Source organism: Musa acuminata, chromosome BXJ2-10 (assembly GCF_036884655.1).
Source record: "Musa acuminata AAA Group cultivar baxijiao chromosome BXJ2-10, Cavendish_Baxijiao_AAA, whole genome shotgun sequence".
NCBI classification, from domain to species: domain Eukaryota; kingdom Viridiplantae; phylum Streptophyta; class Magnoliopsida; order Zingiberales; family Musaceae; genus Musa; species Musa acuminata.
Window position 1 is genome coordinate 20,442,531 of NC_088347.1, and position 12,139 is coordinate 20,454,669.

The 12,139-nt window shown below is 41.7% G+C and overlaps 1 protein-coding gene across 1 annotated transcript; it reads right to left on the reverse strand.

Annotated features, from left to right (window-relative positions):
* Window positions 1–8,940: 8,940 nt before the first annotated feature.
* On the reverse strand, window positions 8,941–10,946 carry LOC135624294 (polygalacturonase-like). The gene is made up of 4 exons (XM_065127750.1): window positions 10,267–10,946; window positions 9,897–10,186; window positions 9,595–9,823; window positions 8,941–9,457 (listed from the first exon to the last, which is right to left on the reverse strand). The coding sequence occupies exons 1-4, from the start codon at window positions 10,870–10,872 to the stop codon at window positions 9,239–9,241; spliced, it is 1,344 nt and encodes a 447-aa protein (XP_064983822.1). The 5' UTR covers window positions 10,873–10,946; the 3' UTR covers window positions 8,941–9,238.
* Window positions 10,947–12,139: the final 1,193 nt, after the last annotated feature.

A 12,139-nucleotide genomic window follows, 5' to 3' on the forward strand; every position in this document is an offset into this window, starting at 1 on the left:
CACCCAAAGACTTTAAAATATGAGACATTGGGTTTTTTGTTATTCCATAACTCATAGGGAGTTTTGGTGAGTAAGGGTCTTACTAGGACTCTATTTAAAATATAACATGCAGTGTTTACAGCTTCGACCCAAAAATATTTGGGTAGGCTATGTTCATTCAACATGGTTCTTGCCATTTCTTGCAAATTTCGATTTTTTCTTTCTACTACCCCATTTTGTTGAGGATTTCTTGGAGTAGAGAAGTTATGGTTGTATCCATTGAGTTCACAAAATTCTTGGAAGTCATGGTTTTGAAATTCTCCACCGTGATCACTTCTAATTGACGAAATCATAGATTCCTTCTCATTTTGAACAAGTTTACAAAACTTGGTAAAATGTCTAAAGCATTCATTTTTTTGTTTTAAGAAGTAGGTCCATGTATATCTGCTGTAGTTATCAATAATGACAAAGGCGTATTTGCTACCTCCTAGACTCGATGTAGAGATTGGTCCGAACAAGTCCATATGGATCAATTGTAAGGGTCTAGAGGTGCTTATTTGATTCTTAGCTTTGAAGCTACCCCTAATTTGCTTACCTAATTGGCAAGCATCACATACATTATCTTTGATGAACTTGATATGAGGAATTCCTCTTACAAGTTCTCTAGATGATACTTGATTGATTAGTTTCATGCTAGCATGACCTAATCTTCTATGCCATAGCCAAGCATCCTCATTCATAACGACAAAGCACATTTCATCACATAAGTCATTGATGTCAATAGTGTATACGTTGTTTTGTTTTAATGCAATCATAGATATATTTTTGTGTGGTTTTCCAATGATGCAGGCATTAGATTCAAATCTTATAATATATCCTTTATCACATAATTGACTAATGCTCAAGAGGTTATGTTTTAGACCATCAACTAGTAAAACATCTTCAATAGAGAGGTTGGATTTGTTACCTATGGTTCCTTTGCCAATGATTTTACCCTTGTTGTTGTCTCCGAAGGTGACATATCCTTCGTCTATGCTAGAGAGCTTAGAGAATTGAGATGGATCTCCGGTCATATGCCTTGAGCATCCACTATCAAGGTACCATTTCTTGCTCCTAGCTTGCGATTGTTTAGTTTTCTACAAGAAAGAATGATGTTTAGGTACCCATTTGCTTTTGGGTGCCTCATAAATAGATCTACATTTTCTATCATGTTGCATAGAGTTTATCATGGTTCCTTTAGGAACCCAAATTAATTTGTTTGGACTTATTTTCTTGAATGGACAACAATGTGTCTTGTGTCCAGATTTGCAACAAAAGTTGCACTTGGTTTGGTGTTGAACGTGTAAGATGGGGCCTTTTACAAAGGTAGTTGGATTTCGGTGAGGACCCCTCACAAATCCAATCCCACTTCTTTTGGGAGCATGACCCTTGTTTATAAGGATCATGTTTAATGACTTGCTACCAACCTCGAATTTCTTCAAGGTGTCCTTAAGTAGCAAGTTTTCTTTTTGTATAGTTTCTAAATCATGACATTTGATACATGACTTTAAACTATCATGATGTTCGACTTTTAATTTATCAAACTCACAAGTAAGATTATCATGTACCTTTTTTAGCAACTTGTATTTTCTATTTATAACTTTGCATTCATCAAATAAATCATGGAAGGCATTTAATAATTCATCGAAAGATAAATCAGCATCTAATAAATCCGTTACCTCCTCTTCGATTGCCATAAAGGCGTAATGAGCAACTTGCTCGGTGTTGGATTCCTCTTCCTCAGATGCGCTCGAGTCATCCCATGTTGCTTGGAGCGCCTTCTTCTTTGTTGTTCTTTTCTTGACTTGGGGACAATCACTTTTGTAATGTCCCGGCTTTTTACATTCATAGCAGATCACTTGGTCCTTCTTAGGTTCAAGTTTATTTTTCACATCGTTTTTAAACTTGTTTCTTTTGAAGAATTTTTAAACTTTCTTGTCAAAAGTGCCAAGTCATCATCACAGTCCTCATCACTTGAGTTTTCTCTCAAGTGGCATTCAGAAGTTTTAAGTGCCATATCCTTCCTGTTCTTTGGAAGGATGTCTTCTTGCTCTTCATGAGCTTTGCAAGTCATTTCGTAGGTCATTAATGACCCGATTAGTTCTTCAAGAGGGAAATTTCGCAGATCTTTTGCCTCTTGAATGGCGGTGACTTTAGGATCCCAACTCTTAGGAAGGGATCTTAGTATCTTATTAACAAGCTCAAAATCCGAAAAGCTCTTTCCGAGTCCTTTTAGACCGTTGACGATATCCGTGAAACGGGTAAACATGTCGCCAATGGTTTCACTCGGTTTCATTCGGAAAAGTTCAAAAGAATGCAGCAACAGATTGATTTTTGACTCTTTCACTCTACTTGTGCCCTCGTGGGTCACTTCAAGTGTGTGCCAAATATCAAATGCAGTTTCGCAAGTTGAAACACGATTAAACTCGTTTTTATCAAGTGCGCAAAATAAGGCATTCATAGCCTTTGCATTAAGAGCGAAAGCCTTCTTCTCCAAATCGTTCCAATCGATCATTGGAAGAGAAGATTTTGAAAATCCATTTTCAACAAGATTCCACAGTTCAAAATCCATAGAAATAAGAAAGATCCTCATTCGGGTCTTCCAGTAAGTGTAGTCTGTTCCACTGAACATGGGTGGACGTGTAATCGAATGCCCCTCTTGGTTTCCGGCGTATGCCATCTCTCTTGGGTTTTAATCCTTTAGAGAGTTAACCTTGCTCTGATACCAATTGTTAGGATCGAGAGCACTAAGAGGGGGGGGTGAATTAGTGCAGCGGAAATCTTATATTAATTTAAAAACCAAAAGCAGCGTTCGTTCAAAAACTATTATGATGCAAAAGCAAATTCTCAGTTTGTATCTAAGTGCAGTTTGCGTCTAAGCGTAGATTGCGTTTAAGCGCAGTTTTGCGTCTAAGCGCAGTTTTGCGTCTAAGCGCAGTTTTGCGTCTAAACTCAGATTTACGTCTAAATGCAGATTTACGTCTAAACACAGATTTACGTCTAAACGCAGATTTACGTCTAAACGCAGTTTTACGTCTAAACGCAGTTTTACGTCTAAACGCAGTTTTACGTCTAAACGCAGATTTACGTCTAAACGTAGTTTTACGTCTAAACGCAGATTTACGTCTAAACGCAGATTTACGTCTAAACTTTGAAACTCGTTTGTATACTCGCAGAAGGCAGTATGCAGTTGAAATCAAGACGTAAACGTGAACTGAAATCTGACGATTGAGTGAGGAAAGCCGATTTACGTCTGAATGCAGTTTTGCGTCTAAATGTTGAAACTCGTTCGTAAAATCATAGAGGACAGATTGCAGTTATTAATAGGATTAAAATGTAAGCGTAAACTGCAAAGAAGCTCGTTCGTAAAAGCACGGAAAACAGTTCTGCAGAATCAAACGCAAACGTAAACTGTAATGTATGAAAATACGAATTTACGTCTGAATGCAGATTTGGAAGAACAGCACTTAGAATTTGTTCGTGAAAGCGCAGAGAGCAGTAGTGATGAGGGAGGTTTGCAGTAATGATAAAGTGCTCGAAAATAAATGCAAACCAGAGATTTAGAGTGGTTCGGTCAGCCTTGACCTACTCCACTTTTGGCTTCCTCCACCGATGAGGTTGCCGACGTCAACTAGGTGCCTTCCTTCAATGGGCGAAGGCCAAACTTCCCTCTTACAATTTCTCTCCTTTTGACAGGCTTAGGAGACAACCTTTACAGACCTTTCTCTCCTCACTTTACAATTGAAAACTTGAAGAACAGAAGGAGGAGACTTAAAGGCTTTACAACACTTTTGAGCTCTTAGAATCACAGAAAAGATCAAGATTTCGGTATTGGTCTGTATCTTTTCAGTGCTGAATGGGTGGGGTATTTATAGGCCCCAACCCAATTCAAAATTCGAGCTCAAAACGATCAAATCGATCAAATCCCAGAATTCTGGGATCAGGCGGTTGCACCTCTCAACTGGAGAGGTGGCACCGCCTGGCAGAGCTCGAAGACTGAGCTCGGCCGATTGCTCTTCTCTGCCAGAGCTCGAAGACTGAGCTCGATGGTTGCATCACCTGGCAGAGCTCGAAGACTGAGCTTGGTGGTTGCATCACCTGGCAGAGCTCGAAATCTGAGCTCGGTGGTTGCATCACCTGGGAGAGCTCGAAACTGAGCTCAGGCTGATGCACCTCTCTGCCAGAGCTCGAAGACTGAGCTTGGTGAATGCATCACCTGGCAGAGCTCGAGACTTAGCTCAGGCTGATGCACCTCTCTGCCAGAGCTCGAAGACTGAGCTCGGTGGTTGCATCGCCTGGCAGAGCTCGGAACTTGAGCTCTGGCGGTGCAACCTCTTGGCTGGGGCGGTTGCACCTCCCAACCCCACAGCCCAGGCGGTTGCACCTCCTGGCTGGGGCGGTTGCACCTCCTGGTGCAATCTGGGTCCGAATGGTTCACTCCATTCGGCCCACTTTGAATCTTTTCAGGGGCCCAATTGCCCCAAGATTAAGCTAATGGGATCACCTCCCATTTTCATGCTTAATCATCATGCTAACTACGATTAACTCTAAGACAACTTCTGCAGCTTTGCTCCGATGCGTCAATCGCTTCTTCCGGCGAGTTTCCGGCTAACTTCCGTCGATCAACCGATAACCCTCGGTGATCCTTCTGCGGACATCCGGCATACTCCTGGACTTTGCGACGATCCACTTGGCGAGTTCCGACGAGCTTCGCTTGGCAAGCTTCTGGACTTCTCGGATCTGTTCTCTCTGAACCTCCGACGACCGTCCGAACTTCCGTCGAACTCTCGAACTCCCAACGTGATCATGATCTTGACTCCAGCGCAACACCTGCTGCTTGTCTTACTCTTATCGTAGTTAATCCTGCACACTTATCTCAACACATAGATTAGATAACAAATGACAATTGACTTCATCATCAAAATCCGAGATTCAACACCTATAGAACATGTTGAGCAAGTTCCAACAGAACCTCAATTGAGAAGATCTTCTAGACAACATCAACCTTCCAGAAGATACTCTACAGATGAGTATGTGATGCTTACTGATGCAGGTGAACCAGAGAGTTACCAAGAAGCAGTTGAAAGTGAGCAGAAAGAGGCTCTCCTACTTCTTCTTGCTCAACATGTCCTGTAGGTAGATCAATATCAGGCTCTATACTATCTTCCTGCACATCTCCCCCATCATCCTGATATACTGGAGGAATAACTGGGTTACAATCTGCTAATCCTTCTGCAGAAGTCTTGGTTGGTACCTTCTTTTTCAAATCCTCAAATGTTTGATCCTCAAAGAAGACTACATCTCTACTTCTGAACACCTTCTACTTTTCTGGATCCCAAAGCCTGTAACCAAAATGATAATGTGAGTAGCCAAGAAAAATACATTTTTTAGTCTTACCATCCAACTTGGAACTCTCATTATCTGGAACATGTGCAAATGCACAACAACTAAACACTCTCAAATGCTTATAGGAAACATCTTTCCCTGACCATATATGCTCTGCAACATCACCATCTAGGGCTGTACATGGTGATAAGTTGATCACATCAACTACAGTCTTCAAAGCCTCATCTCAAACCCTTTTGGGTAGCTTAGCTTGTGAAAGCATACATCTGATCTTTTCCATGATGGTGCGGTTCATTCTCTCTGCAATTGCATTATGTTGAGGTGTACCAAGAACTGTCATCTCATATTGGATCCCATGTGACCTGCAATAGTCATTAAACAATCCTGTATACTCACCACCATTATCTGATCTTATGCATTTCAATTTCCTTTCTGTCTCCCTTTCAACCCTGGCATGAAACTCTTTGAAGACATTAATCACCTGATCTTTAGTCTTCAAAGCATAGGCCCAAACTTTTCTAGAAAAATCATCTATAAAAGTGACAAAATAAAGTGCACCACTTATACCAAGAACATCAACAAATCCACAAGGAGTTTTTGTCCTCAAAGGACCACAGACATCTGTATAAACATAGTCTAAGGCATGTATTTTTCTAGACAAAGCAGCACTAGCAAATGAAACTCCATGTTGTTTACCTGCCAAACAATCAATACAAGGGTTCAGATGTATACCTCTGAGGTTTGGTAATACTTCTCTCTTGGAAAGAGCTTGCAGCCCCTTCTCGCTCATGTGTCCCAGTCGCCTATGCCACAACTCCATGCTGAAGTCTTTTTCTGTAGCATTTAACTGCTCACCATAAGCTTTAGCATGCAACCTGTACAAAGTATGACATTTCTTTCCATTAGCTATAACAAGAGAACCCTTACTGATCTTCCATTGCCCTTTGTGAAATCTGCTTTCATAGTCTTAATCATCTATCCTTCTAACTGAAATTAGATTCAACCTTAAGTCAACCACATGCCTCACATCCTTAAGCACCAACTTGCAGCCAAGGTTGGTCTTTAAATGGATATCACCCATGCCTATGATGTCTGCTGTACCATAGTTGCCCATCTTGACAACACCAAAGTTTCCAGACCTATATATAGAAAAAATCTCCCTCCGTGGTGTAGCATGATAAGAAGCACCTGTGTCAATCACCCACTCAAGATCCTGACACACACAAGAAAAAATATCATCAGAAGGAGATAAAATCAAATAATCACCAGCCTGCATTGTAGCTGTGATATTATCTTTTGACTCTATAGACTCCACTTATTTTCCCTTTTTCTTGCTCTTCTTAGGTTCCTTACATTGGTTCTTGTAATGTCTTTTCTCACCACAATTATAGCAAAAATATCTTTTCTTGATCTTGACTTGCTTCTACCCATGCGTGAATTGCTTCTAGACTTTGACCTTCCTCTGTTCTCTGAGATAAGTGCTTGTGAATCATTCTAAGATGTTGCCGAACTCTTTCTTCTCAACTCCTCATTCAACAAACTGCTTGTTACTTGACTCATAGTGACAACACCATCTGGTGCAGAATTACTGAGGGAAACCACCAATGTCTCCCAACTTTCTGGTAATGAACTGAGAAGTAATAATGCCTGCAACTTATCATCAAGAGACATTTTCATAGAGGATAACTGATTAGTAATACTTTGCATTTCATTCAAATGTTCAACAATAGAAGTACCTTCTCTATATTTTAGGTTCACAAGTTTTTTTGATTAAAAAAGCTTTGTTGCTAACTGTTTTTCTTTTATAGAGACTTTCCAATTTTTTCCAAAGAGAATATACAGAAATTTCAGTAGAAACATGGTGAAAGACACTATCATCAAACCATTGTCGAATAAATCTAATTGTTTTTCGATCTAACCTCTTCCACTCATCATCTGTCATCGTTGTAGGTTTTGCACTATCCCCCTACAAAGGTCTATACAAATCTTTGCAATACAAGAGATCTTCCATTCTTGGTTTTCATATCATCCAATTGTTTCCATTTAAACTAATCATGCGAGAAACATTACTAGCCTCCATGTTCAAATACAAAATTTAAATCACCAAAACCCCTTGCTCTCATACCAATTAATGGGGATATAAACAAGAATAACCTTTGTATATGAACAAATACTAGAAGGCGATGATATGCAGCGGAATTAAATGGAATCACAATCAAATAGAACACCAAGATATACGTGGAAAACCCCTTCAATATGAAGGGTAAAAACCACGGGGCAAACTAGAGATAATCCACTATGAGAATAATGAATATACAAATCTCAATCTCTTACCCTAAACCCTAGCAACAATCACAAGAGAATAACTGGGATATAAGGATCACGTCACTACTCACAATATCTAAAACCTCCCAAAGTAATCACAACAAGAGTCTACTGTAGATTTGATCTAACCTGAGATGAGAACACTGCTAGATGATTGAGAACAACCTCTCTGCATTGTCCTTGTTTTCTTCCCTTTCTTTCTCTTCCTTTTCTATCTTGTTTTCCTCATTTTCTTTGGAATCTCGTGACTGTTTTACTTCTCCCACGTTGTTGTCCTATTTATGCCTTTTTCTGTCTCGAAAACGTAGCCATCACACCCCCCTAATGTTAATTAGGGTTAGGTTAAAAGGGGATGTGGGCTGCCCAAGCCTACTATGGGCTGCCAGCCCAACATAATTCAAGGGCAGTGGTACAATAACATGGTTTTTGACTTTGTAGGGATATATATAATATATACAATTTTACATAGGTATATAGGATATTTCATGAAGTTACAGGGTTACACTAGAAAATTTTTCTAAACAAAATTAATATACTGTAATAAAGTGCTTGTGGATCCAGCTGCAATAGAAGCACTTGTTGATAAAGTGCTTGCTGCAAATCCCAAGTTGCAAGGATTTTTTGCTGGCCAGGTGTGTACCTTGTGAAACTTTGTATATCATTTGTGTTTTCTTATTCAAATTGCTGTAATTGTCGGTTGAAAACCTTTGTTTTGAATATGGTTTTAAAGTTTTAACCTCTGCTTCTCCGGGAAGGAGTCTAAGGGCAAGGCAAATCCATTGGTTTTGAACAAAATCCTCGTTGATAAATTAAATGAAGGGAACTAACAAAAGTTGAAAAGCTTGATGAATTAGTATTTATCTGTCGTGCCCATCTTCTCGCATTAGTTTCGTGACACAAATGATGAAAAGAATAAAAGATAAAAACAATTACTTAAGAAGTTTTATTGAAATGAAAAATACTTCAATACATTAAATGTTTCCTCTCCTATTTATACATATTAGAATACAAAAAGCAACGAGGTTGATTCATTTTTTGTCCACAAATAGGTGAGAGTACATCCATCAACTATTTATATCTATTTTGTTAGTATAAATGGTGGCCCAAAATCTTCTTTTTCCTTTTGAAGCCTTACGACATACATTTTCTTAGAATTTACATGTTAATGTCTTGCTAATTGATGAGGTCTTACGATGATTTGGTAAGCTCATATTGGTTTAATGCAAACTGTTTAACCTTAATTTCAGATTTCTTCTACTGTGGATCCAGGAGTATGCTTCAGAAACAATTAGATGCCGAATCCGAGCTTAATGTACCCTCCTTTTTTTTTGCTTTTTTTGCTTTTATAGGAGAATATTTTCTGTGCTGCTTAATCTGAAGCCTTCCTTTAACATCAGATATTGTAATTTTGGTGAACAAGTGAGCATATATATTGATGTATGCATTAAATTATGTCATCCAAGTAGCCATCTGTGTCTGAGTCGTCTACATGTAGTGCTACAACTGTTATGTATGAGCTGCGTGGTAATGCTGCAACCGGAGTTCGCCATCATAGACAACTTGGCGGCACGACGAAGCCGGAGGCGGTGCCATCGGCGTGCTTACAGGATGATTCCGCCGCCGTGTTCCCGTAGGTGAGCTTGATGTCCTGTAACCCGATTCCGGTGCAGGGGTTGCTGGCGCTGCAGTCGAAGTTGACCGCCACTTCCGATGCAGACGATCCATGAATGTCATTGTACGTCACGCCACTGATCCTGACGCCGGAACTCTGTGGGGAAAGACGGTTAGCTTAACACGACTCATGTCGTCGTTGTTCCTCTCTTATTTCCTTTTTTCTTCAACTGATGAAACATATGCAGAGGTAGGTGATGGCGATGGCGATGGCGATAGCGATGGTCAACTCACCTGGTCGGGGCATCCTCTGTCGCCGGGGCAGTAGTTCTGGTCGATGATGATGGGGTTTTGGACGTTCTGCATCACGGCGTGCTCGAACACCACCCCCTTCACGAACCCCTGGCTCGGCCTCCCCCATGTCTTTATCCGCAGCCCATTCTCCGTCCCCGTGAACACCGCCGTGTTCACCGTCACGTTCTCCACCCCCTCCTCGTCGTACTCCTTCCCCAGGCTCCCGATGCTGTGGCCACCGCATCAGGTCAGCTTCGTCTCAGCTAATGGTACACTGGTTTCTGCTTGCAGTGCTTATTTACCTTATGCCGTGGCCTGGGCCGCACGCCACCTGTTCGATCCACAGGTTAGTGGTGCCGGGCCCGACGGAGATGCAGTCGTCGCCGGTCTTGATGCTGGCCCCGGTAATCGTCACGTGGCTCGACCCTTGGACGTGGATGCCGTCGGTGTTGGGGCTGTTCCCCGGTGCCGTGATCTTGACGTTCTGCACTGTCACGCCATCGCAGCCGTCGATCACGATGTGGTATAGCTCGCTGTCCGTCGATGTCAGCCCGCTGATCGTGATGTCCTTCGAGTTCCTGAACGTTAGCGACTGCATAGGCAGAAGACGATCGATTCATCTTTATCATTTATCATTCGAAGTAGATTGCGAGTGTAACATGATTAGCTCACCGAGGCTCCGGCGGCGCAGCTACGTCCGGCGGCCTTGCAGGCCCAGAGGGAGGATCCGCGGCCGTCGACGGTCCCGCCGTACACCGACACGCCCTCGACGTGGTGGAACACGAGCCAGTCGCCAGCCCCGCCGAGATCGGACGGCGAGACGAGCGTCCCGTCGATCTGGACGGTGATCTTGCTGCTGCTGCATGGGCCAGCGAAGGTGGCTTGGCCGACCAAGAAGTCCCCGGCCGGCACGTACATGGTGGCCGACCCCGCCGAGCCGCAGGCCGCTTCCCATGCAGCGAGCAGCGACTTGGTCGAGTCGGTCCGGCCATCTGACTTGGCGCCGTAATCGGCAATGTTGTATGCTGCTTCCCCATACGACACAAGGTCGTCGAAGACGACCACGAGGAGGAGAACGATGAAGCTCCTGAGCTGAGCCATGAAAGCACCGCAGCCTCTACTGAAACCAATACACTCGGTGGAGGTGTTGGAGAGCTTGATGAATGGACTGCTGATATTTATAGGGTTCGTGTGAAGGTGTTTGTGTTGGTGGCTGAAGGATGAAGGACGAAGCAAACACAGCCCGAGATTTACGAGGGAACACTCCCTCAGGTGCATGCATGTGAGAGAATGCTGTATTTTATTAGCATTTCTGCTTTTGGATTCTTGGGTTTGGCATTTTTAGAAGACAAGTAGGCACTAGAAAACGGGTTCTTCGATCCGTCAAAGGAGAAGAAATCCAAGAATACCATGTGCACTTGGTGTTGAAAGTCAACCGAGGTAGGAACACGGTGAGACCATTTCGGTTGCTGCAATCAAGATCTCGATGGCAACTGCTGCTGCCATTCTTGAACTCGGGTTTAGCTTGCAAGTCATCTGATTGGGTTCTGCATTCTTGTTGAAAGAGCTAATCGAGTTTGAGTGGCACGAACTGGTTGATAAGAAAGGCATCGAACCTCGTCATGCACTGTGACAAATTTAGATGAGTGGAGATGAAGGCGGCATTAATTTGAGATGTTAAAGTCAAACAAGTAACATTTCTGTCAACCATACGAAATATTTGCCTCTTAGTGTGGTTTTTTGTTCCTTGGTTAATCGGTATACCCCAAAGTCACAAGCCACCAAATGTTAAAGTCAAAGAAGTAACATTTCCGTAAACCATAGGAAATGTTCCTTTCTTGGCTTAATTGTCATTCACAATTTTGCATGATATCATCATTTACCATCTCATTCTTTTATAAATCATGATACATGTGTGCTATCAAAAAGTCTCTCGCCCACGAGATACTCAATTAGTAGACTTCCTCAACAAAGTCTCTCGCCCATAAGATATTCAATTTCATTGGTCCAATATTAACATCCTTCATAGAAGCTCAATCTTACGAGAGCGTGATAGAAGATTATGACAAAGGCACACATTGAATAGCATTCATGCTTCCTTATATCCTCGATCAATTTATAATTAAGGATCAATCGTATATTTGAATAACTAATGTGTGATTTGAGTGATTAATCGACGAAAATCTCTCTATCAAAACTTGTATAAACACTTATTACCTCAATGAATAAAATTCATCTCTTTCACAATCTATTCTTCGATTCTATATTAAACACATATATAACATAGAGGGATGCTTGGTATTTTTCTGAAGCTATTCTCTTGCTTAGAATTTTCTCGGATTTTTCTTGCTTTCTTTAGGTGGGATGCTTGCTTGAAGCTTTTTGTTGGTGGTGGGCTAAATATATCTGGCGATCAAGGGGTGATGATGGCTTTGATATATCATGGAGGAATTAGAACCAACCATATTTTCCTCAACCAATCAGCTTTGTTCATCAGGACTAGTAGTCCTCTTTTTCGCACATTGTAAGCTTCAAAGACTCGCAT

Bases quoted from the DNA above. Each gene is read 5' to 3' on its own strand.
- LOC135624294 (XM_065127750.1), bottom strand. From the start codon at position 10,872: ATGCACCTGAGGGAGTGTTCCCTCGTAAATCTCGGGCTGTGTTTGCTT. The intron at 9,824-9,896 runs GTAAATAAGCAC...CGGTGGCCACAG, and splicing joins GGCCCAGGCCACGGCATAAG to CATCGGGAGCCTGGGGAAGG. The intron at 9,458-9,594 runs GTGAGTTGACCA...CTTTCCCCACAG, and splicing joins ACAGAGGATGCCCCGACCAG to AGTTCCGGCGTCAGGATCAG.